A 23,058-nucleotide genomic window follows, 5' to 3' on the forward strand; every position below is an offset into this window, starting at 1 on the left:
GGGTAGGGAGCCCATGCCCTGGAGAGGAGCTGTCTGTGTCTGACTGCAGCACAGCTACTCTTGCCTGGGTCAAGATACATGGAGGCACATACCACATTCCACAGGATTGGGTTCTTCAAAGTAGCATCTCCGATGATTAAGTAGAGAGTGTAGGTGCCGGACGCAGAGTCAAATTCGAGCTTTCTCTCAGAGGTATCCAGTTCAAACTTGTACACGTTCTTGCTGTCCGGCTCCGCAACAAACACCACCTCCTGGCCAGTCTTCTGGTTATGGAGTCGGACAAATGTCTGGATAGAACAATAACGCAACCCTTCATCTGATAATTTCAAAACTCCCCCGGGCCCAACATCAAATCAACAAGGCAGCAGGCTGTCAGTTCTTTCGTCGCACTGGGAGCTCTGGGATCTGCCAGGCCTGCCTGAGAAAGCAGGAGGGGTGGCCGTCCCACCCTGCTTACTAGCTCAGAGATCAGAGATAACTTTTTGCTAGTATAAGAAATTTAACTTAGGGGTCCAGCCAATTCTCAATGACTTGTAGGCCGAATGCCCAGTTTGTGCATGATTTAAGCCCTTTGCTGTTGCTGTAATTTCTTCTTTCTGCCAGCCTTTTGGCCACTCTGCTGCCCAATTAACTTCTTCACCAGGGGGTGAAAAGAAGGGAAATGAGGTGGAACTTTAAGAAGCTCATTTTCAATTTCCTAGTGCCTCCAGCTAAAGATTTAGGAGAGAAGGCTTGGGGATTGATAGCAAGGCAGAGTTCTAATCGAGCAGAGCAGCCCAGTGTCAGAGAGAGCCTAGCTTGAAGACAAACAGATTTGGTTACACTACTTATTGGCTGAGCAGGTTACTTAACCTCCTTGAGCCTTGATTTCTGCATCTTTAAGATAGATTAACTTCTACATGTGGTATATCTGTGTGAAGAGTCACAATAATGTAGGCAAAGCATTTAGCGTAGGACCCACTATATACTAGCTAGTCAACAAACATTTATCAATGATGGTATGAGTCTAATCACTTTATCCCCCCAATGGCCTAAGAAACTAAGGTTCTGCAAATTAGAACTGCAGCAAAACTTAATATCCACTCAGCTTTTTTTTCAAGTGTTTCAAAATAAAGAATTCAACAAAGCAGGTAGATTGGTTCCATTTCACAGATCATAACGCATGGAGTTTAAATGAGTTGCCATGGCCACAGAGCTAGTGCTGGATCCACAGAAAAAAACATAAATCTCATTTGTTACTCTACACCTGGGCAACAAAGAACAACCATCAAAGTATTTAGGGAAAGAGGCCCAGAGCTGTGAAGCCTCCTGACTCCAGCAGTCTTGTCCAAGAATGGGATTTAGAAGCCTGGATGCCTGATCTTCCTCCTGTCACAGCCAAGCACAGGCAGGAGCCAGGATCATCTACAAAATGTCATCTCTACCTAGAAGGTCTGTTAAGCCAGGGTTTCAAAAACAAAATCTTGGATGAGACGAGTATTCAGTTAAAGTTATACTTCCTCACTAACTCTTCCTGCCCTAACCCTAATCCCACCAATTTTGTCTTGTAATTACTTCTCTTCATATTCTGTCTTCCCTTGTGCTGTTTCATTGGCAAATGCCATCCTGAGAAGGAGCTGGGAAGTGCTAAGGGGCTGAAAAGTTAGTCGTGGCTAAGTGGCCTGACCGAGCTCTCTGGAGCTTGGGTGTGGAGGGAGGAGAGGCAGAGAAGGACCGGGACGGCGGTGCTGGCGGCAGCCACTCTGGCCTGGGCACAAGCACAGTAGCTGCAGCTACAAGAAACAGAAAGCAAAAAGGTTTCCAAGTTAAGTCCACTCACCTCCATGGTCTGTTCTGAAGCTGCCCCTCAGCATGGACACAAGTCCGCTAGCTCTTGCTAAAGTACTGCTACAAAGCACCTAAACCAAGGCCACTAGGTCCCATGTTCTTTCCTATCTTTCCACATTCAAAGTACTTCTCTGAATTTCCCTTTACAATACAACCGTGGATGGGGCAGGGCTCAGAGCAGTTATTCTCAATCAAGTGGGATGACAGAGGCAGGAAAGGAGGTGTCTGAGAGGACAAGGGCCATATCAGACTCTCTGGGGAAAAGATATGGTTTGAAAATCTTTTAAATAATAATTATCATTATGTTATATATGGAAAACAAAAATGAAGCCTATTGCTTTCATAACACGAAGGAGGCACAAGTTAAAAAGTGCTAGTTTTCAGATTCCTACAAAATCTGCTTTGGCCAGAACAAAAGCATACTTTGGGCTCACTTCCTAGGTTTTCCTTTTTTCAAAATTTTTTTTTTTTTTTTTTTTTTTTTTTCCGTACGCGGGCCTCTCACTGTTGTGGCCTCTCCCGTTGCGGAGCACAGGCTCCGGATGCGCAGGCTCAGCGGCCATGGCTCACGGGCCCAGCCGCTCCGCGGCATATGGGATCCTCCCAGACCGGGGCACGAACCCGTATCCCCTGCATCGGCAGGCGGACTCTCAACCACTGCGCCACCAGGGAGGCCCCAAAATTATTTTAATATATGTTTTTTAGTCAGAAAGAAAAAAGCCTCAATTAAGTGCCAATCTGCCTTAAATATATCTTTTCTATGCCAGTTAATCTCTTTAAAAGAAGAGTGCATTCCAGGTTCAGGGTTACAACCAGTATAAGAGGGGCAGAGTGTCATGTGGGAGAACCCAACGGATTGTCAGGGCTCAGAGTGAAGATCTGAAAGCAGGAATTCGGAATTTTCTCGACTCAGTGTTATATACCACGTCAACAACTATCGTGTACATCAATGTTTCAGGCCAAGAGAACCGTCTGCGCTTTTTCCTGACCTGGTGAGGGGTGAGTTCAGCACCAGTGTTCACATCTACCAGCTGGAAGAATAAAGCAAAGTTCTGGTGGCTGTCTGCGATGAATGTGCCCTTGGCTTTGGCTGGGTAGGTCACCCTGAAAGAGACATTTATACGGTAAGTTTTCAGAGAGGAGGATCTGCAGATCTCTGAGACAAGAGGGAAGAATACAAACTTCACTTCATTGCCTAATCCTCCCTCTCCCAATTGTAACACTTTTCTGCTGTGGACAGAGTGGAGAACTGTCTGTGGCCTGAGGGCAAATTGGATTGATAAAGCCAGGACTGAGAAAAGCACAGAATAAACTTTCATCAGGGTCTGGGGAAAATGCTATGTGCAGATGCTCCAGGCTTTCACTTCAAGGACCTAAGGATATCAACTCAACCAAGTCAGGCACCAATGGGGCTCACATGTCCCCACGCAAGCTCACAGGTGGACTGGAGGGCTGCGCTGGCAAAACCACAAGGAGAAAAAAAAAATCACAGGATCAACGTTAGCAGCATATGTGAGCAGGGTCGGGAGACTAGGAGGTAGGAGACGCAAAGGACAGAAAGGTATTTAGTTTTTTTCTTTTTTTTAATGCTGCATTTTTTTTCCTGGACACCGTTTCAATTTATTTTTCTGCCTGAAATTGAGCTTTAAGAAGTCATTCTCTCAAAAGGCAGGATGATGAGGAAACTGCTCTTTTCAGAGCTATCTCCTGGGATTTTAGGTTAAGATGGCTAGGGGTTAAAAAACAAGCCAAATGATTATAGAGCTCACAACGGGTCACGTTTCATGCTTAGGCTTTATATTTACTTATGAATAATACCAATTCTTTATCTACGTAGAGTATTAAACTTTGCAAAGCACTTTTACAGACATTATTTCAGTGGATTCTCAACAGTGCTCTCATTTCCAATGTCACTATAAAAATATCCAAGCCAGAGGCAGAAAGCCTAGCCCCTCCACGTGACTTAAAAGGAATGAGTGTGGGCTTCCCTGGTGGCGCAGTGGTTGGGAGTCCGCCTGCCGATGCAGGGGACACGGGCTCGAGTCCCCGGTCCGGGAGGATCCCACATGCCGCGGAGCGGCTGGGCCCGTGAGCCATGGCCGCTGAGCCTGCGCGTCCGGAGCCTGTGCTCCGCAACGGGAGAGGCCACAACAGTGAGAGGCCCGCGTACCGAAAAAAAAAAATAAAATAAAATAAAAAAAAAAAAAAAAAAAAAAAAGGAATGAGTGAATGCTTGGCTTCTAGTCTCTGGCTAATATCCCATCTTCAAAACAGCCTCGAAGGTTCCCCTACTTTCTTTGGCATCTATAGCCACCCCAGTTGAGTAAATTTGGGGTCTGAACTACACCCAGATGTCTAGATGCCCCCTCCCCCCGCACCCAATGAGGATCTGGGAGAGGGCTGAGAAATGGCTTCATACAATGTTCTGGCCCAACTCTGATCAATTACTAATGGTTACCTAGAAGTCTGTGTTAAAAAAGATTCTGAGGTACTTTCCTGGAAGTCCAGTGGTTAAGACTCTGTGCTCCCAATGCAAGGAGCACGGGTTCGATCCCTGGTCGGGGAACTAAGATCCCACAAGCCACATGGCGCAGCCAAAAAAAAAAAGAGATTCTGAGTTCAGCAGGAACAAATGCTGTGACTGATCAGTGATGCCCTCCATGGACTTGAGAAAGGGACTCGCAGCCCTAGCACTGGGTATCTGCCATCTCACTTCTAAGGACCTGTGAGACGTACAACTGATTTCAGGCTCACTGTGGGCCAAAGAGAGTTGCCATGAGGCCCCTAAAAGCAAGTTCAAGACTGTGAAGATAAAGAGATGACATCAGAAAATAAGTTAATACACTGCTGCCTCCATTAAGAAAGTCTTGTTTTAGGGAATTCCCCGGTGGTCCAGTGGTTAAGACTCTGCGCTTTCATTGTCAAAGGTAAGGGTTAGATCCCTGGTTGGGGACCTAAGATCCCACAAGCCATTCAATGCGGCCAAAAAAAAAAAAAAAACCCAAAGAAAGTCTTGTTTTAAAAAGAACTGTCATCTGAATTAAATAATGTGCTTGGTAACACAGCTGACTGATGCAGACTTACATTCTGAGGTAAGCTCCTTACCTCGTGGTGGACTGTTAATAAACAGTTTATTCAGGGACTGATCACTGATATAGACAACCCCCAAATTTGTTTGGATGCCAAGCAGCACCCCTGATGCAGTGCCAGAGGAATGACAGCCTCTTTAATTTGGAGTACAAGCTGGGTCACTGCTGACACAGAAATGACGTCTGGAGGGGCTCGGTGCCTAGGCATGCTCCTCCCAGCTCAAGCCTGGATTCACTGTGCCCAGGAGGCATCCCACCTACCGTGTGGTTTTGGGTGCAATGCTCTGATCCTTATCCACAGTGGAGAGATCAACATTTGTGATGCCAACTTCAGTGGAAATCTTGACTCTGAGCTAGGGTGAAACACAGAAGAAAATCGCCAAGTCAGCTGGTGAGTATACCAGGAATGAATATACATATCCAAATTTTTCTCTTACTTGTGAGTAAAGGCATGAAAAAAATCCTAGGACAGGAGTCTTCAATGATTTTAGTAAAACTGACCCATCCCAGTAGTATTTCTACCTCTTCCATCTTGAGGCCTAAAAGTAACTCCTTGATTCTTATCCCTTCTTCCTTTCTTTGGATTTGAATGAATGGTATATATCAAAAAAGAAACAAAAAGAAAAAAAGTAGGTATCTCCTTTTATTAATCTATTTATTACTTTAAAATAAATAAGGGAGAAACTCCTTAAGTAGTAACCTTCAAATAATTTAAATCAACAAGTACTCAATTCTAATGACAGCTAATGTTTATTGAGTGTTTACTATGTGAAAGACACTGACCTTCTAAAGATGATCTCATTTAATCCTCACCACAACTCTAAGGTAGTGCTATTTCAGATGAGGAAATTAAAGATTAGAGCGATGAAGCCATTCACTCAAGTTCAGATAGCTAGTAAGGCAGAGCCAGGGTTCAGGCTCAGGCATCCTGACTTAGAGTCCATGTTCTTAGGCACCTTCCTGTCCAACTTCCCAGCCAACACTTAAGTTTGTGCCAAGCAGACTATAGGTCTGCCCAGGAAGATTTAAGAAGCTATGGCAGTCATCTGTGCCATCCACCAAGTACTTCTGCTTCTCCTTCTGAGCATGTGGCAGAAATGTACTTCCCTGCCCTCCTGGAGTCAGTTATGGCCTTGTGACTGGCTCTGGCCAGAAGCGTGTCACTTCCAAGTGGAAGCTTAAGAGTCGGTTTGTGATCCTCCTCTCCTCTGACATGGACATAGGCGACCTACAGAGGGGCTTGCTACTTCAGCCTGGGTCCTGGAGTAAGGGCAACGTGAAGCAGAGTCTCCAGCTGACACATTAAAGATACCTTGCATGGGCAAAAAAGAAACTTGTTTTAAGCCACTGAGATTTGGAGTTTGTTACAAGCACAAACCAATCCATCTTAACTCTTACGTTGCTTAAATTCTATACGTTCCCTATAAACATTTTCACAGAGAGGGGCCAGCCAATGCTAGTAAACAAGAAATTTTTAAAAATTAGATTAAAATAAACATAAAATTCCAAAAGAGACAGAAAACATGCTAAAAGTCTACTCAGGGGAAATTTTTTATTTAAATTTTTTATTTAAAATCTAAGTTTGAATGTGTCAATTATGCAATCCCAAGGCACTTTTAATGTGTAAACATATCTGTGAGACTTCCAAATATTTGATAAGCTTGAATGTAATGCTTAAAGAAATCCTTGCCAAATACACTGGTTTACAGTCTAGGTTAGGATCAAGGAATAGAGATAGAAGGCCGGGCAAATAATTGAAGGATAGCTTCAGCATTTTTCTAAAGTGCACTATCAAGATATGAGAACCTCAAATCAAGGGCAAAGAAGAAAAATTTAAAAGAGATAAAGACAGCTATCAAGTAATTCCTTTTAACAGCCTCCATAATAACTATTTGGTGACAACAACCTCAATTATCAGGTTGAAAAGGGGTGTTCTGTTTTGCTTAAAAAAAAAAACAAAACCCTAAATGTAAAAGATTACCGAAGGCTATAAGCGTATTATTACCTTCTACTTTTGAATACACAGCCGCCTATTGGCAGAATTATATTTAGCATCATAGCTTGCCACTGAATCTAGGCAACTGGGTGAACTACGGTGGGGGGTGGGGGAGGAAGGGGAACAAATGGCCTTCAAGTTGAATAAACCACCAAGGAGAGAGCTGGTATCCTCCACTTTGGCTCTTGGGCGCTCTGCTGAGCAAACAGCTTCACAACTCATACAGGGCTTGGAACCAGAGCCAACTTTGCTGTTATAAAGCTCAACACAGAGAGGCACCGACAGCACTCGCATTTGAAGAAAAGCCGGAGTGGAAGGCTCAAGCAAAGAAGTAGCCAAAGAGCTTTGATTTTTAGCAAGACACCCCACTGAGACCACTTCCCTATATCCCCCTAGAGCATCTGGAACACCTAGGTGCAGGGACAGACAGAGATGGCAAGACGCACTTCCTGTCCTAAAGGGAAGCATAAAGGCAAAGCTAAATTATAACAGACCAGGCTGCTGCTTTAATGCAGGGACGGACACAGTGCTATGGAAGCACAGCAGAAGGAACTGTGACCCAAGTCCGCCTCGGGCAGCCCTTGCTTGGGGAGTGGGAAATGTGTAGCAGGAGGGCTTAGGCAGTCCTCCGGTTTCAGGAGAAGCAGGAGTTTAGCAATACTCCATGCTATAAAAATAATCTGTTTTCACGGGTAATTACTCTGCAATCTTCATCAACATTAACTAGATAATTCCCTCTTCACTTCTGCGACTCATTCTCTTAAGGACTCACTCATTTAATTTGTAAATGTGATTTTAAAATCATCATCCCACCTAAATGTCAATAAAGAGGAGACTAGTTAGAGAAATAATGATATATACACATACACTTTGAACTACTATGGAGCAATTAAAAAGAACAACGTAGGTGTCTGTGGACTGATACGGAGACCACCTCCTACTTTTGAATACACAGCCATCTATTGGCAGAATTATATTTAACATCGCCTGTCACTGAGTCCAGGCAACTGGGTGAATTATGGCAGGGGAGTGGGGGGGTGAGCGGGGGTGGGGAGGCCATCAAGTTGAATAGACCCCAAGGGGAAAGCTGGGAGCCTCTACTTTGTAACAAAAGCAAAGAATACAACTGTTCATAGAATGATCACTTTTGTGTAAATAAGAAAGGATATGCATACATTCAATGATATGGGCATCCTTCTTTTTCAAAGTATACACAGTTAACTGTTACTAATGGACTCCTCTAAGGCAGCGGGTCCCCAACCATTTGGCACCAGGGACCGGTTTCATGGAAGACAATTTTTCCACGGACGGGGGTGGGGGTGGGGGAGTGGGCGGTTGGATGGCGTGGCTCAGGCGGTAATGCGAACAATGGGGAGCGGCAGATGAAGCCTGGCTTGCTTGCTGGTCAGCCGCTCACCTTCTGCTGTGCGGCCTCGCTCCTAACAGGCCGCGGAGTGGTACTGGCGGCTGGGGACCCCTGCTCGAAGGAGAGGGACTGGACTGAAGGGATGAGAGAAGGCTCTAATGTTTCATTATATACCTTTTTGCAGTTTGAACTTTTTTAACTACATGAATATTTTACTCCTATTATTTTTTAAATAGGGATTGGGACTTCCCAGGTGGCGCAGTGGTTAAGAATCTGCCTGCCAATGCAGGAGACACAGGTTCAAGCCCTGGTCCGGGAAGATCCCACATGCCGCGGAGCAACTAAGCCTGTGCTCTAGAGCCCACGAGCCACAACTACTGAAACCTGAGCGCCTAGAGCCCGTGTTCCATAACAAGAGAAGCCACTGCAACGAGAAGCCCGCACACTGCAACAAAGAGTAGCCCCTGCTCGCCGCAACTAGAGAAAGCCCGCGCACAGCAGTGAAGACCCAACGCAGCCAAAAAATAATAATAAGTAAATAAATAAAAATAAAATAGAGATTATCTGAGCAATGGCATTGTGTGACAAATACTTTCTTCTTTATAAACAATTCTGTATTAAAAAGTACCACTCAGGGACTTCCCTTGTGGTCCAGCGGTTGAGACTCTAGGCTTCCAATGCTGGGGACACAGGTTCGATCCCTGGTGAGGGAACTAAGATCCCACATGCCATGCAGTATGGCCAAAAAAAAAGTACCACCCAATAAATATGATTTAAAAGACAATCACCCTCCCTTTCAACAGATGAATAAACACAAACATGTTTAAAGACTTGTGTAAGGCTCCTCAGTGTATCCTAATTATAGTGATAAGGAAGCCATCAACTTGCGGGTTTTTACTTAGAATCCTGACTATAAACTTACAATAGTAACACGGTCACTAAAGCCTGCTAATCAAGATTCAACTGTATGTTTGTTCTGAAGACATTATAAGCATTCACAATACAGACACATGGAATAATGAAAGGGCAAACTGCAGTGAACTCAAGTCATTTTGGGTTTGCTCTCAGCCCTAATTTTAAAAGGCCCCCTATGTTACAGCTTTCTGTGTTGCACAGAAACACCGTAGGGCTGTTCTTAAATAAGGAACCATTTAAAACAAGTCCTTCCACTCCTAAAATCTTATTACAAATGGGTCTCTGGAAACACTGAAAAGAAAAGCATTTTTATGCTACTCTCTTAAAGCAAATTGAGGTTTTTTCAAAACCCTGTTGTTAAGGGTTCAGAGTAGGATCCCTGTTGGTTAGCTGCTTCTTCCTTCAAACTAACACTGCAGGATTAGTTTTTATAGTAAGAAAGGGACTTGTTTAGCCACCTTAAATGCAGCTAAGCCTGCTTTATAGTGAATCAACTAGTCCTTCTTTTGCCTGTGCTGCACGCCACATACACCTCAAAAAATGTTTTAACGCCAGGAAATGCAGTCTTTCTGCTGAGAGTAATAACCTCCCTGTTTAGCTCATTACTGTCAAAAATGATGGTGCATTAGGGGCAATTAATGCTAATAACAGCTTCTAAAACCCATGCTTCCCCTGACAGCAAGTCCAATGTCAATGAGTGCTATTACAGACCCTCCATACCAAACCACCATTAATGCACTCTGACCAATGTCAAGCATCTCCCAGGAGAGTAAACAGGACCTGCTGACCCGCTCTGAGGCTCTAAGCATGACTATTACTGAAATTACAAAGTAAAGTTGCATATGTGATAGAGGTCAGAGCATGCACGTGCACATAGGCAGGCATACACACACACACACACACAGAAAGCTTAACATAATGAAGAGAGGAGATTTTTAACGCTTACTCCATCACTGGGAAGGAAAAGGACAGCAATGGCCTCTATGGGAGCTTATTATCATTGCATGAGTAACAGCTATTAGCCATTTCTCTTATTTTGTACTTATTTAATTTTTCCAACGACCATAGAAACACTTGTGCAAACACCAGATTTGATGTAACAAAAAGCCAAGCTGTAATAACAATCAAGACAACATAGTATTGGTATTAGGATAAAAATATAGATTAATGGAATATAACTGCAACCATTTATGGTCACACTGATTTTTTTTTTTTTTTTTTTTTTTTGGCAGCTGGCACGAAAATAGTTTATTGGGGGAGCCCCGGAAAGGGAAAGGGATCGGGGGGAAAGGGATCGGGGGGAAAGGGCTGGAATGTGGGGACTCTGCCCTATTCTCTTCAGGAACTAGAGCAAATGGGGAGCTGTCAGACAGTACCTGGGGTGCCAAAACAAGTCAATAGGGAAAGAAAAGTCTTTTTGACAAATGGTGCTGGGACAATTGCACATCCACATGTAAAAGGAGGAAGCTGAACCCCTACCTCACACCACATACAAAAATTAACTCAAAATTGATCAGAAACCTAAATGTAAGAGCTAAAATTATCAAATTCTTATAAGAAAACATAAGAGTAAATCTTCATGCTCTCAGATTAGGCAACGGTTTATTAGATACGGCACTTAAATCACAATCAATGAAAGAAAAATAAAGATATTGGACTTCATCAAAATTAAAACCTTTTGTGCTTCAGAAGACAACATCAAGGAAGGGAAAAGACGACCTACAGACTGTGAGAAAGTATCTGTGAATCATATATCTGATAAAGAACTTGTATTAAGAATATATACAGAACTCTTATAACTCAAGAACATAAAAAGACAAACAATGTAATAAGAAAAGGAAAAAAGAAGTATATAGATTAGGAAGGAAGAAATAAAGAGACAAAATAAAATATTTTTAATGGGGAAAAGACCTAAATAGACATTTCTCCAAAAAAGATATATAAATGACCAAATAGCACATAAAAAGATGCTCAAAATCATTAGCCATCAGAGAAGTGCAAATCAAATCACAATGAGATACCACTTCACACCCATCTAGGATGGCCAAAATGAAACAGACAGATAATAAATAACAAGAGTTGGTAAGATATAGAGAAACTGGAACCCTCACACACTGCTGGTGGGGATGTAAAATGGTGCAGCTTCTTTGAGAAAGAGTTTGCCAGTTCCTCAAAAAGTTAAACACAGAGTTATCATATGACTCAGCAATTCCATTCCTAGGCATAAACCTGAAAGAACTGAAAACAGGTGTTCAGACAAAAACCTGTACATGAATGTAAACAGCAGCGTTATTTATAATATCCAAAACATGGAAATACCACAAATGTCCATCAAGTGATGAATGGATAAACTAAATGAGGTATATCCACACGATGGAATACTAAATTATTTAGCCATAAAAAGGAATAAAGTGGGCTTCCCTGGTGGCGCAGTGGTTGAGAGTCCGCCTGCCGATGCAGGGGACACGGGTTCGTGCCCCGGTCTGGGAAGATGCCACATGCCGTGGAGTGGCTAGGCCCGTGAGCCATGGCCGCTCAGCCTGCGCGTCCAGAGCCTGTGCTCCACAATGGGAGAGGCCACAGCAGTGAGAGGCCCGCGTACCGCAAAAAAAAAATAATAAATAAATAAATAATAAAATTAAAATCCTATGGGAGCACAGATGCAGGAGCAATATTTGAGCTAGACTTTACAGAATGAGTAGTTCAGCAAGGGAGGGGAAGAACATTCCCATGGAAGAAACAAGAGAAGTCCAAAGGCTTTATGTGTACTGGGCACATAAAATGTATATGAGGACGAGTATGTGGTCAAGAGCAGCTAGAGCTGAGGGGATGGGGATGCAGCCACAATGAAGGATGCACATGTGCTCTGTGGAGGACCTTCTAAAGCCACAATGAGGAGTCTAGACCTTATTCACAGGCAATAGAGAACCAAAGAAATGTTTAACTAGGGGAACACTGTGATTTTATAATTCTAGTGGTGTTTACGGTGCTTATTAAATGGAAGGGGCAGAGACTGAAGACAGTGAAACTGGCTGGAAACTACCTATCTACCTACTCGGGATCTACCCAAGTAGGAAAACTGGGGCTGAAGAACAAAGGAATCATGCAAAAGACACTTAAAGGTGGAATCAACAGGACATGGTGACTGACCAGAAGTCAGAAGTGGAAAGAAAGGAAGGGTTAAGAACGGCTGTGATGTATGGGTATGGCACTTATATTGGATATGTTGTTATCAAGATTGTACAGGTAGAAGGAAGGAGGTTTCAGGCCAAAAAAAAAAAAAAAAAAAGTTTGCCTTCCAATGTGTTCAGTTGCAAATAGGGCCCCTTAATGCAGGAAACTAAAATTGAAAGAATCTGGATTTTCAAGGTTCAAGGTACACACTACAATAATTTCTATCCAAATCTTGTGTTAGTGAATGGAGTAGGATCAGATGTCTCCTGCCCAAAAAGGGCAGACATGAGGTAGAGAAAAGGCAGAGAGACTAGAGTTCCAGAAAATCTCCTCCTTTCTGCCAAACTTTTAATATAAATGTTTAATCTAACTATGTTAAGTAATGCCCCACTTTTGAAAAGGTCAAACTTTCTAGCTGCCTTGTCCTTTCAGTAAAAGAAAGTGACACAGGGGCCAACCTGAGGAGCTCTCCAAAGGCCAAATTTGGGATAATACGAGCAAAAAAAAAAAATGATGACAGTAATGGATTATAACCTACAGAGTAAAATAAGTATCCATGAATCCAAAGTACTACACGTAATTGAATAACTAAATGCAGGGGAAGGGGGACGGCTTTTTCTTACAGTAGAATTCCAATTAATAAATATAGAAAGAATGAAAGAGAAAATCACCTCTTGGCAAACACCACATTAATAACTCTTACAGGCAAGATCATCAGGATATTTGCAGAGTCTCAAAATATCACTCCACCAGACACTTAATTATAAAGCAGAAAAACGGCAACTTTACAATGGAGAAACCTAGCAGATACCACCTTAACCAAGTGATCAAGGTTAACATCACCAGCAATGAGACGTATCAACAGCATATACTTCCTAGTAGGATACACTGAGAAGCAGCATCACTTTTGGTGTATTCTCGCCAAAAATGCATGAACTGAATTTAATTATGAGGAAACATCAGACAAACCCAAAGTGAGGGACATTCTACAAACTAATTGGCCAGTACTCTTCAAAAGCGTCATGGTCACAAAAGACAAACTATCCTAAATTGGAGGAGAGTAAAAGGGCATGACAACTAAAGGAATACGTGATCCCAGGTTAATCTGGGACCAGAAAAGGGACATTAGTAAGATACCTAGTGGAATTTGAATTAAGGCTATATAGATTAGTTAATAGTATTGTATCATTATTAATTTCCTTGTATTGGCAATAATATTACAGTTACATAAGATGTTAACATTTGGGGAAGCTGGGCAAAGGGTATACAGGAATTCTTCATACTATTTTTACAACTTAAGATTGAAATTGTTTCAAAATGAAAAAGTTTCATTAAAAAAGAAAAGTGAGTGGAAAATGACATTTGAATAGTGAAGAAAACAGCTATCACAAACAGCATATATTTAATTATTCGGGAAAGGCACCGTACTACTTCAAGTTCCCCTGACCCAACAGAATGCGTGACAATGTGGTCAAGTAGGTGCAACAAAGACACAGTGGCAGAAACACTGAGAAATGACAGCAGAAAGGACAAAGTAATATTATAAACAGGCCAGAGGCTGGAGCTGCACACAGCTCTGCAGCCTCTAAGCTAGCTCAGTATTCACTAGGGCACAGCGACTAAACCAGTATTATGCAGGGGATCCACCCAAGCACAGACAGGCTGGAGGTTTTGGACAAGTTACTCTACCCCTCTGGGTCTCGCTGTGAAACAAAGAGGACTCCACGCATCTGCTAGGATTGTTGTAAGAATAAAATAAGCAGAAGCACATAGAACTATACTGTTCATGTCACAGGCTTTCAATAAAGGGTTCATACTTATGATCCTAAGCCAGAATAAGAAGAGGATAAACCATATCCCAGAGTTTAAAAAGTAGGAAAATATGTAATTCATCTTAAATAAACTTCTACCCAAAAAGGTTAAAATGAAAGCCACAGTGCCTGAAGGGGCAAACTTCAATTAGCTAGGAAAACCACCAACGTGAAATACCACATTCCCACAAAGCATCAGATAAATGAGGCACAGCTTTCCATCCTTAAAACCACGTGGATTTGGGCTTCCCTGGTGGCACACTGGTTGAGAATCCGCCTGCCAATGCAGGGGACACGGGTTCGAGCCCTGGTCCGGGAAGATCCCACATGCCGTGGGCAACTAAGCCCGTGCACCACAACTACTGAGCCTGTGCTCTAGAGCCCGTGAGTCACAACTACTGAGTCCGTGTGCCGCAACTACTGAAGCCCATGCGCCTAGAGCCCATGCTCTGCAATAAAAGAAGCCACTGCAATGAGAAGCCCGTGCACTGCAACGAAGAGTAGCCCTCGCTCACCTCAACTAGAGAAAGCCCACGCGCAGCAGTGAAGACCCGACACAGCCAAAAATAAATAATAATTAATTAAAAAAAAAAACCACGTGGATCTTCAACAAAACTAGTCAGCTAAACATCTGAAACATAGTTCATTATGAAGGACTACCAATTTTCTTTTGTACTTTACCCAGACAGACTCACTATGGTGCTACAGATCACTTGATGCTTTTGGTCCCCTAATTAGCATCAAACACTTTTCTAAATCTATCATGGGGAATAATAAAACAAAAAAATTTTTTTAATTAAAAATAAATAAATAAATCTATCAAGGCCAACCACAGAAAACATCTCAAGAATATTTATCTCAGTGGAATTATGGGTGATTTTAATTTTTTCTACTTCCTAAATTTTATGTAAGATAGTAATGCTAAATTATAATGGAAAATGAACAATTTGCAAATAAAAGAAAACTTGCTATGATCAAGTTCTTGCTAAGTCTGTCAAACAGCATAGTTCAAACCTATCCCTCTCAACATATTCATGTTAACTTGGTCATAAGTGAAGTCAATATACCAGATGGTTAATGCTGTGTGCCTGTTTGGTCATTTCCTTGTGTATATTAACATGGCAATGGGGACAACAAGAAAAGCACTTACCTCTACAGTATTTGCAATATAACGGTTGTCACCTTCAACTTTGACAGAGAAGTCATAATAGCCACTGGAAAATTTCACATTCACGAAGTTTAGCTCAAAAACATCCCTGTTAAGAATGACAGCGGGGTTAGCAAGAACTCACATAGGAAAGTCACAAATATAACAAACGGCCTACAAAGTGAGGCATTCCTTGATCCTTGAGATGGTCCAGGGCCACACCACTTCTTCACTTTTCAACTTCCCACCCGCCTGGGCCACCTCCTGCTCAGTTACAGATTATAATGAGGGGCAAACTTCAAAACGATCTAAAATGACCTCCTTTTTCAAGTCTCGAAAGTCTTCTTTTCATTTTTTCCCCCTCTCAGCTCCTAAAAATCCCACCTCCTTCGGTTAAGTCTTCCACAATTAAATGCAAAACAGCTAAGTCTACAGTAGGATACCAATTACATTAAAAAAAAAAAAAAGAGTAGAAATGTTCAAAGAGGTTGGTGTAGGGTAGTATAATTGTAGGTAACTTTCTGCATTATTTCTGCTTTCCTGTGCTTTGTGAATTTCCTAAAAAGGGCACATCTTACTTTTAATTTAATTTTAAAATATTAATAATTTTTACTTTAAAGGGGAAAAATGGTAGAGAATTCTTAACTCTAACTACATCGCAAAACCCCCAATGTCATTTACCATTCTACTGATCATTCGTAAAAATGATTTTGCTTTTTAATTTCACATATTGGCTATGTATCTTTACAACTGTGTAAGAAATGCATTTTCTCTCTAAAACTCAGTTCCCAATCTCATTAACTTACTAATGTAATACTTAACAAAGTTTCATATAAAAATTGACCCTTAATTTTTTTGAAAAATTTACATAACAATAACACAGCCACTGAAGATAAGACTATAGAAGAATATTAATCCTATGGGGGAAATGACATATTATTATAAATAAAGCATAACCCTAAATTTAGGTAAATTTGGTTTTATGATCTTGGTAATAACCACATAAATCTGGGTTATCTTGGCTGCAGGCTAATCTTCCAAAATAAGTATATTGGCACCCTACAGAGATGTGCTCAGTTCTTACCCCACAGGGGTGAACGATGTCTTCTGGAGGACTGTGGCTCTGGAGGCAACGGATTTAGCGTGTTCTAGTTTAACAGTGGCCTGAGTCAGAGGCTGGGACAGAACATTGGTGACCTGCAACTGGAAATAAATTTTAAAATTGTCTGTAGCAACAAAAGCTAAGGGAGTACAGATTTTGCTTCTAGGGTGGGTGCTTTATCCATAGGGAGCAAGCTCTGCCAGGAAAGAACCATCTTGTTTTAGGAAACCATCACTGACCTTTGGTCTACTATCTATGGGAAATCAAATACAGGAAAACACAATTAGTTTGGGAATGGGACAGATTACAGAATGTTAGAGGTGGGGAAGATCTTAAAGATGATCTTACCCAATGATCTCATTTTTCAGATGAGGAAACCAGAGCCCAGGGAAAGAAAATGACTGGCTCCAGATCACACAGTTAATGCTTCCTTCTCTCTGATCCCCTAATCTACCCAATCTACTTCACTACTACAGTATCTTTAAAAAAAAAATTATTAGCAAGAAAAATACTTTAGGAAGGTATGGGCAATGGGAAAACTGAAGTAATATGGATAACAGTAATAATACTCATTTGTTGAAAGTCGACTATTTGCCAGATACCAGGCTAGGCCCTTATATATATCCTCCCACTGATCGTCTGAGACACAGTATAATCTATCTTTATTTTACAGATGAAGAAACTGAGGCCACGAAGAGGTTACAAGACTGCCAAAGGCCACATGGCTAAGAACTCAAACCCCAGCCTACCTAGCTTCAAAATCCAGTATTTTTTTCTACTTTGCTCTCTTAGCTCTCCCTAACTCATGATGAACTATATTAATCAAGTTAGTTCTCACCCCAGTCTTTGCTGAGGGGATGTGACTTGTAGGTAGGGAGAGAAGAGGCAACTTTGGAATATGGGGCACTTCTTCAGGAGAGTATCTGTAGGGTCCTCTGAAGCAGAAGAACTTATGGGACACATGGAACTGTCCTATGTGGAACCCGTGTGTTTAGACATAAATAAAATGCTAATTTTTTATAAAGATTTTAGCTTATACCTGGTTTCCAAACAATAGCAACAAATGCCTCATTATGACGAGTGGAAAACTCTAAACGTGTGCATTTTGCTCTGTTCAGAGAGTTAACACATCAAACAGTCCGTGCTTATTGCTGAGTGAGAGGGATGGCTATACTCTGAAGAGGCAGAAAGATAGACTGTCGGCTCCAAGGAAGAAGAGACCTGATATTGATTTTAACAACTATAAGTACCAGAATTACCTGGGAATTTACAACACTGTCTTAAAATAATGTATTTAGAAAGTCTGGGTACTGGAAAATACATTTTAGAAGTAAGACTTCTCTATACATATGGACTTACAAATCCAGAAATGCAATTTTCTAGCACTTAATTTAGTGAAAGCTATACTATTTAAAATACTCTGATGGTAATTCCCTGGCCGTCCAGGGGTTAGGACTCCACACTTTTGCTGGAAGGATTCTGTGACTAGTTCACCCAGTGGCCATCCCCATTTGCTCTTCATTTAAGGGGTCTATCCTCACGGGGGTTACAATCAGCTGTGTACCAGTCTTTGGATTTCTGGAAGCCTTACACTGGAAATGGCAATCGGAGCAGCGCATGTGGGGCATAGAAGTCATACCCGTAGGACAGCCTGTTCCTGAGTGTAGGAAGGAGAGCCCTCAGGCACAACCACAACAGGCACATGGTAGCGATTCTGGGAGAGTGCAGCGGCAGCAGAGGCCACACTGAAGGCTTCTGAGAGTGACTCAAAGTTCTTCTTGCTGAAGATGGCATTCATTAGCTGGATGACCTGATCCTGAAAGAAAAGGGAAATGCAGCAGTCAGGCAGGTGGGACAGCCACCCCTCCCTCCCCACCTGGCTCAAGTCATTCCTTATCTGTTTCTAGGCGTTCACTGGGAAGGTCTTTTAGCCAGTAACCCAAACTGGTAGGGGTGGGGGAAGCACATATTCTGCATTTAAGCGTAGAACTTGAATTTGGTTGGTTTTTTCCATCTTCTAGTACAAACTGAAATTAATGCGTTTATTTGTCAACCACTTATGGATGCTTACTGTACAAATGCAAGGTACTTCTAGATAATTACTGAGATATGAAACTATATTATGGAACACCTATGGCAGTACCCATTTGTTCCATACCTATATGTGCCAGGCACTGTGACAGGTGCTTTATAAGCATTAACTCACATCTTGATAAAAATCCTGAAAAGACTGATATCAATCCTTTCCAAATAAGGAAACTGAGGCTAAAAGAAGTTAAGTTGCTCCTACAAGTTACGATGGAAAGAAAAAAAGCAGAACCAAAGTTCACACGTAGGTCTGTTTGTCCCCAAAGTCCTTCCACAATAAAATGTGTCCTTTCTTGATTCCCCTCACCCTCCCACCCAAGCTCCCTTCCTTGCCAACCCACCTCTAAGCAGTATGCTGGGGCTAAGTTGGTGTTTATAAGACCAAACTTCACAGCTAAAGTGTACATTAGAAAGAAACTAAAATAACTCTCCATTAAGAACTAATGGGCTGCTTAGAGGGGAAAACTGAAAGCAATTTTTTAAAAAAGTAGAACCTAAAAGGCATTATTAAAATTCTAGAGGTTGTTTGCTTAAGAGGAAACATTTTCCACTTCAATCAGTTTTGTTTTTTAAAATCTACCATCTAACAAAAGAGTTCCCTGTTCCCGACAGTGTTATTCACAGTCGACATGAAATAATTTTCTTTAATTGTACCAATTACATTTTCCATCAGTAACATGTTGACATGTTAAAATGGGGGACTGTTCACCAGAATCGTTATGTCAAAAGCAGTGACAGCAAAATTATCCCAGCCAAATACCTGGTTAGTAGCAGCTTGGGAATAAAGCAAGAAAAAGTTTAAGTTGTTTTTTGTAGAATATCGCCAATTCATGTACTGTACTGTGTATAGGAGAATCCCGAAATGATTTGTACCATAAGACCCACATTCTTGCACTTTCACCCATAATAGAAATTTAAATAGAGTGTGGTATCTCTAGGTCTCCTAAACTTAGGATGAAGGAAAAGACAACATAAAAAGGCCAATACATGAATAAATTATTAGATCATATCCTCCAGAGAAAATACGAAATTAATTCAAATTATTCAAGACAGGTAATTATTTACTGTTTACTTGAAACTCAGCACAGAACTCACAATGCATTCATAATTCACAAAAGTGGTGAAAGTTCTGACTTGGAACCCATATCTTTCCTCCTAAAATTAAAACAGCAGCAGCTTGTATTTTAAGTCCTTTAGATCAAGGGTTGGTAACCTTACAAACACGTGGTACAAAGAGGGTCCTACTCACAAGACTTCCCACACACATTCCAACTAAAGGTTCTTTCAGGTTAACAAGCTCCTCTTGAAAGAAGAAAGAAAGAAAAGAATTAACTCTTGGTGGATGTCTGGTGTCTGGTAGACACACATGCCTCTCAGTGAACTATGTCAATCAGCACAGATTAGCTCAGACTTAGGCACTGCTGAGGGTCAGTGGGGAGAGAGGAGAACAGGCCATTTTGAAGTACAGGGCACTTAAGAGGAAGAGGATTTGCACAGGCCACCAGCATGGAAAGCATTCATGAGACAGGCAGGAAGGAGCATCAGGAAGGAATGGGAGGTGGATCGAGAGTAATACGCTTGGCCTTCTTGCCACTACCTCATGATGTGTCCGTACCCCATTTAAAGCAAGTATAACAATTTCTTTACATGTCTATCCCACTGACAACCAGTTTCTCAGGAACAGGCTTTACATTTTTCTGTTTCTCATTCTCAATGCCTAACCCAAGACACCCCAAAGCTAACTGAATTGCCCTCTCTGAAAAAAGCTACCCTTAGCAGATAAAGCCAACAACGCCTTTGGTTTTCACGCTCAAGAACTGTTATATTAAGGCACCTCCTTAATGGATGGCTCGGTGCCCACGTGGTCCATGAGCTTGTACGTGGCAGCCACAAACAATGCTGTTGTTTCCAGTCCCTCTTCAAACTGAAGATACACACCTCCCAGTTCATCCAGGCGAGCAACAAGGTCCTGTCACAACGAAACAGAGGCAGATTGGAAGTCAAGTGATAACAGAGAGGAGACGTACAAACCACTGTCACCCCAGTGCAGACACAGTTTTGAGAAATCTCACTCTAAGTCTGCAGACCACCTCAGTCACTTAGTGCTTTCTCAAAAAAGGTGCTTAGGCAGAGAGTAAAGCATACCATATAGGCATCTGAAGAGAACAGTATCTTCTGCAGCTCTGGAATGCTCCTTCCCTGACCCCTTCGACTCAAGCCCAAGCCCAGGAATCATGGCCCTGAAGGCACCAACTGCTCTGGGCAGAAGGCCAGTGGGCCCAGCCACAGTTCACCCTGGAAGCATCGTGACACAGATGGATTCGATGGCCATCCATTTGGAAACAACCTCCAGAGCAGAGCATTTCTCTTTCTTATTCAATGCTCTAAAGGATGAAGAGAGACATACTGCTCTTCTGGGCAACGTGACGAGGCAGCTAATGTGCTTGTGGGGCATCCAGCGATGACACTGTCAGAGTGCCTGTCATCCCCGGCTCTGCAGTCCATGGAAGCAGTCTCTGAGCAGCAGGAGGTCGTGGGCAGTGGAAAGGGTAGTGGAATAACAAAAACCACAGTGACCACTTGCTGAGAACCAATTCTGTACTAGGCACTTTAGAACTTCGCTTGCTCCTAACCACCACCACGCAAGGAAACTGAGGCTCAGACATTAACAATTTGCCTGAGATTACAAAGTAGTAAGAAGTAGAAAAAAATTTGAATTTCAGGTTTGTTAGGCTCTAAAATCTGTAGACTATGAGACTGTACCTACAACAGACTGAAGTAGTTTGTTGCCTAACTGATGGTGTAACTATACGAGCCTAACAAATATTCCCTAGGAAATATTGCTCTGATACAAAGAACAAAAGTGCCATGGATAAAGAAAGGTAACTGGCCACAACAAATCATTCATGTCTATCTGCAAGACTCTTCTAAAGGGTTTCAAAGACAGAAGCTGGGAAATTTACTTGCCAAAATAAATTTGTACCTCAATCTCCTCCACGATGCTTCTCAGGTCAGCCTGCTGGGACAGGTAGGATGCTGTCTGTAGAGCCTGGACTGTTCTGAAAGGTAGAGAATAGAACCCCAATGAATGGCAAGTCTCCATTTCCCCTTCCTGTATTGGGATACCTACACAAATACCCCGCTCTTGTTCTTTAGAACTATAAGACAGCCTCGGCCACGAAGGAACTTGTTTACAGTCTAGGGAAAGACATAACAAAGATCATTACATTACAGGGAATTCCCTGGTGGTCCAGCAGTTAGGACTCTGCACTCTCATTGCCAGGGCCCCAGGTTCAATCCCTGGTCGGGTAACTAACATTTTATCAGCCACGTGACGCAGCGCCACCCCCCCCCAAAAAAAGACCATTACATTACAAAGTTCACTACAGCTAGAGAGAAGGCAATCTGGGCAGCAGGATCCACATAAGAACTGAGGGCGGAGAGAAGAGAGGGTGCACCAGGTCACCCCACTCTGAAAATCTGTTTGGTTCCTAATGGCATCACGTATAGAACACCAGACTAAGACTTAATCAGATTCAGAAGAGATACACTTAGCGGGGAAAGAGGAGCCACTTCGTCACATGAAGGTGTATCTGGCACATGCCCATGTTGTAAGAGGCACTGGGCTGGGCAGAGGTTGGCTGCCCCTTTTCTACTTTTCCTACTCCAAAACCAAAGAAGCACTGTGGAATCTACATATGTAGGTTGTTGGGTAGAATGTGGAGCAACTTTTCTGAAACCAGATTAATGCAATATAAACAGGAAGCATTCGGTAAACACTCAGCTAACGCTTGTGCTGTCACCATCCTGCTCGGAGACCTGAAAGCCACCCGTCCTTTAGGCATTAAATAACATGAAAGAAACAGAAGATCTGGTTCTCAAACCAGCGTCTGTTCTTTTCTTCTTTTCCTACTATTTACTCCTGATTATAAAAGTACATATTTGTCAAAACTTCAAATACATTACTAAAGGAGAAAGTTAAAATTCCTGTAATGCCTACCCCTAAAAGATAACTGTCCTGCAATTTATTTAGATTGTACAGATCTTTCCGTGAGGACATATAAATATATTTCATCCTTATTAACAACGACATAGTATTGTACTGCTTAGATGAACTATAATTTACTCACTTGATCTCCAGTTGATGAACATTATGTTTTACTAGGTCACACAACACTGTAACTGTTAACCCTTATTCATGGCTGTATATGTTTATATAACTTTTAATTTATTGAAGTGAATTCACATAAAGTTAGCCATTTGAAAGTGAACGATTCAGTGGCATTTAGTATATTTCACAATGTTGTGCAATCACCGCCTCTATCTAGTCCTAAAACATTTCCATCAGTCCAAAATAAAACCCCATACCCATTAAACAGCTTCATTCCATTTCCCATCACCTGCCCTCTCCCCTCCCCCCAGCCCCTGACAACCTGTGTTCTGTCTCTATGGATTTACCTATTCTGGATATTTCATATAAATGGAATCACACAATGTGACCCTTTGTGTCTAGCTTCTTTCACTTAGCGTAACATTTTCAAGG

At 42.0% G+C, this 23,058-nt stretch overlaps 1 protein-coding gene across 2 annotated transcripts in view; it reads right to left on the reverse strand.

Moving 5' to 3' along the window:
• The window catches only part of RPN2 (ribophorin II), a 54,694-nt gene that overhangs the window by 10,745 nt on the left and 20,891 nt on the right, over positions 1–23,058 (reverse strand). For both annotated transcript variants that reach the window (XM_082645820.1, XM_082645819.1), the window contains exons 5-12: positions 21,499–21,574; positions 20,350–20,484; positions 18,067–18,243; positions 16,410–16,528; positions 15,329–15,434; positions 5,178–5,269; positions 2,817–2,931; positions 93–287 (exon numbers count right to left, since the gene is read on the reverse strand). In XM_082645820.1, the coding sequence (XP_082501946.1) occupies positions 93–287; positions 2,817–2,931; positions 5,178–5,269; positions 15,329–15,434; positions 16,410–16,528; positions 18,067–18,243; positions 20,350–20,484; positions 21,499–21,574 (1,015 nt within the window). The remainder of the gene's footprint in view (positions 1–92; positions 288–2,816; positions 2,932–5,177; positions 5,270–15,328; positions 15,435–16,409; positions 16,529–18,066; positions 18,244–20,349; positions 20,485–21,498; positions 21,575–23,058) is intronic.

Source organism: Mesoplodon mirus (assembly GCF_964341445.2).
Source record: "Mesoplodon mirus genome assembly, chromosome: 15".
Lineage (NCBI taxonomy): Eukaryota > Metazoa > Chordata > Mammalia > Artiodactyla > Ziphiidae > Mesoplodon > Mesoplodon mirus.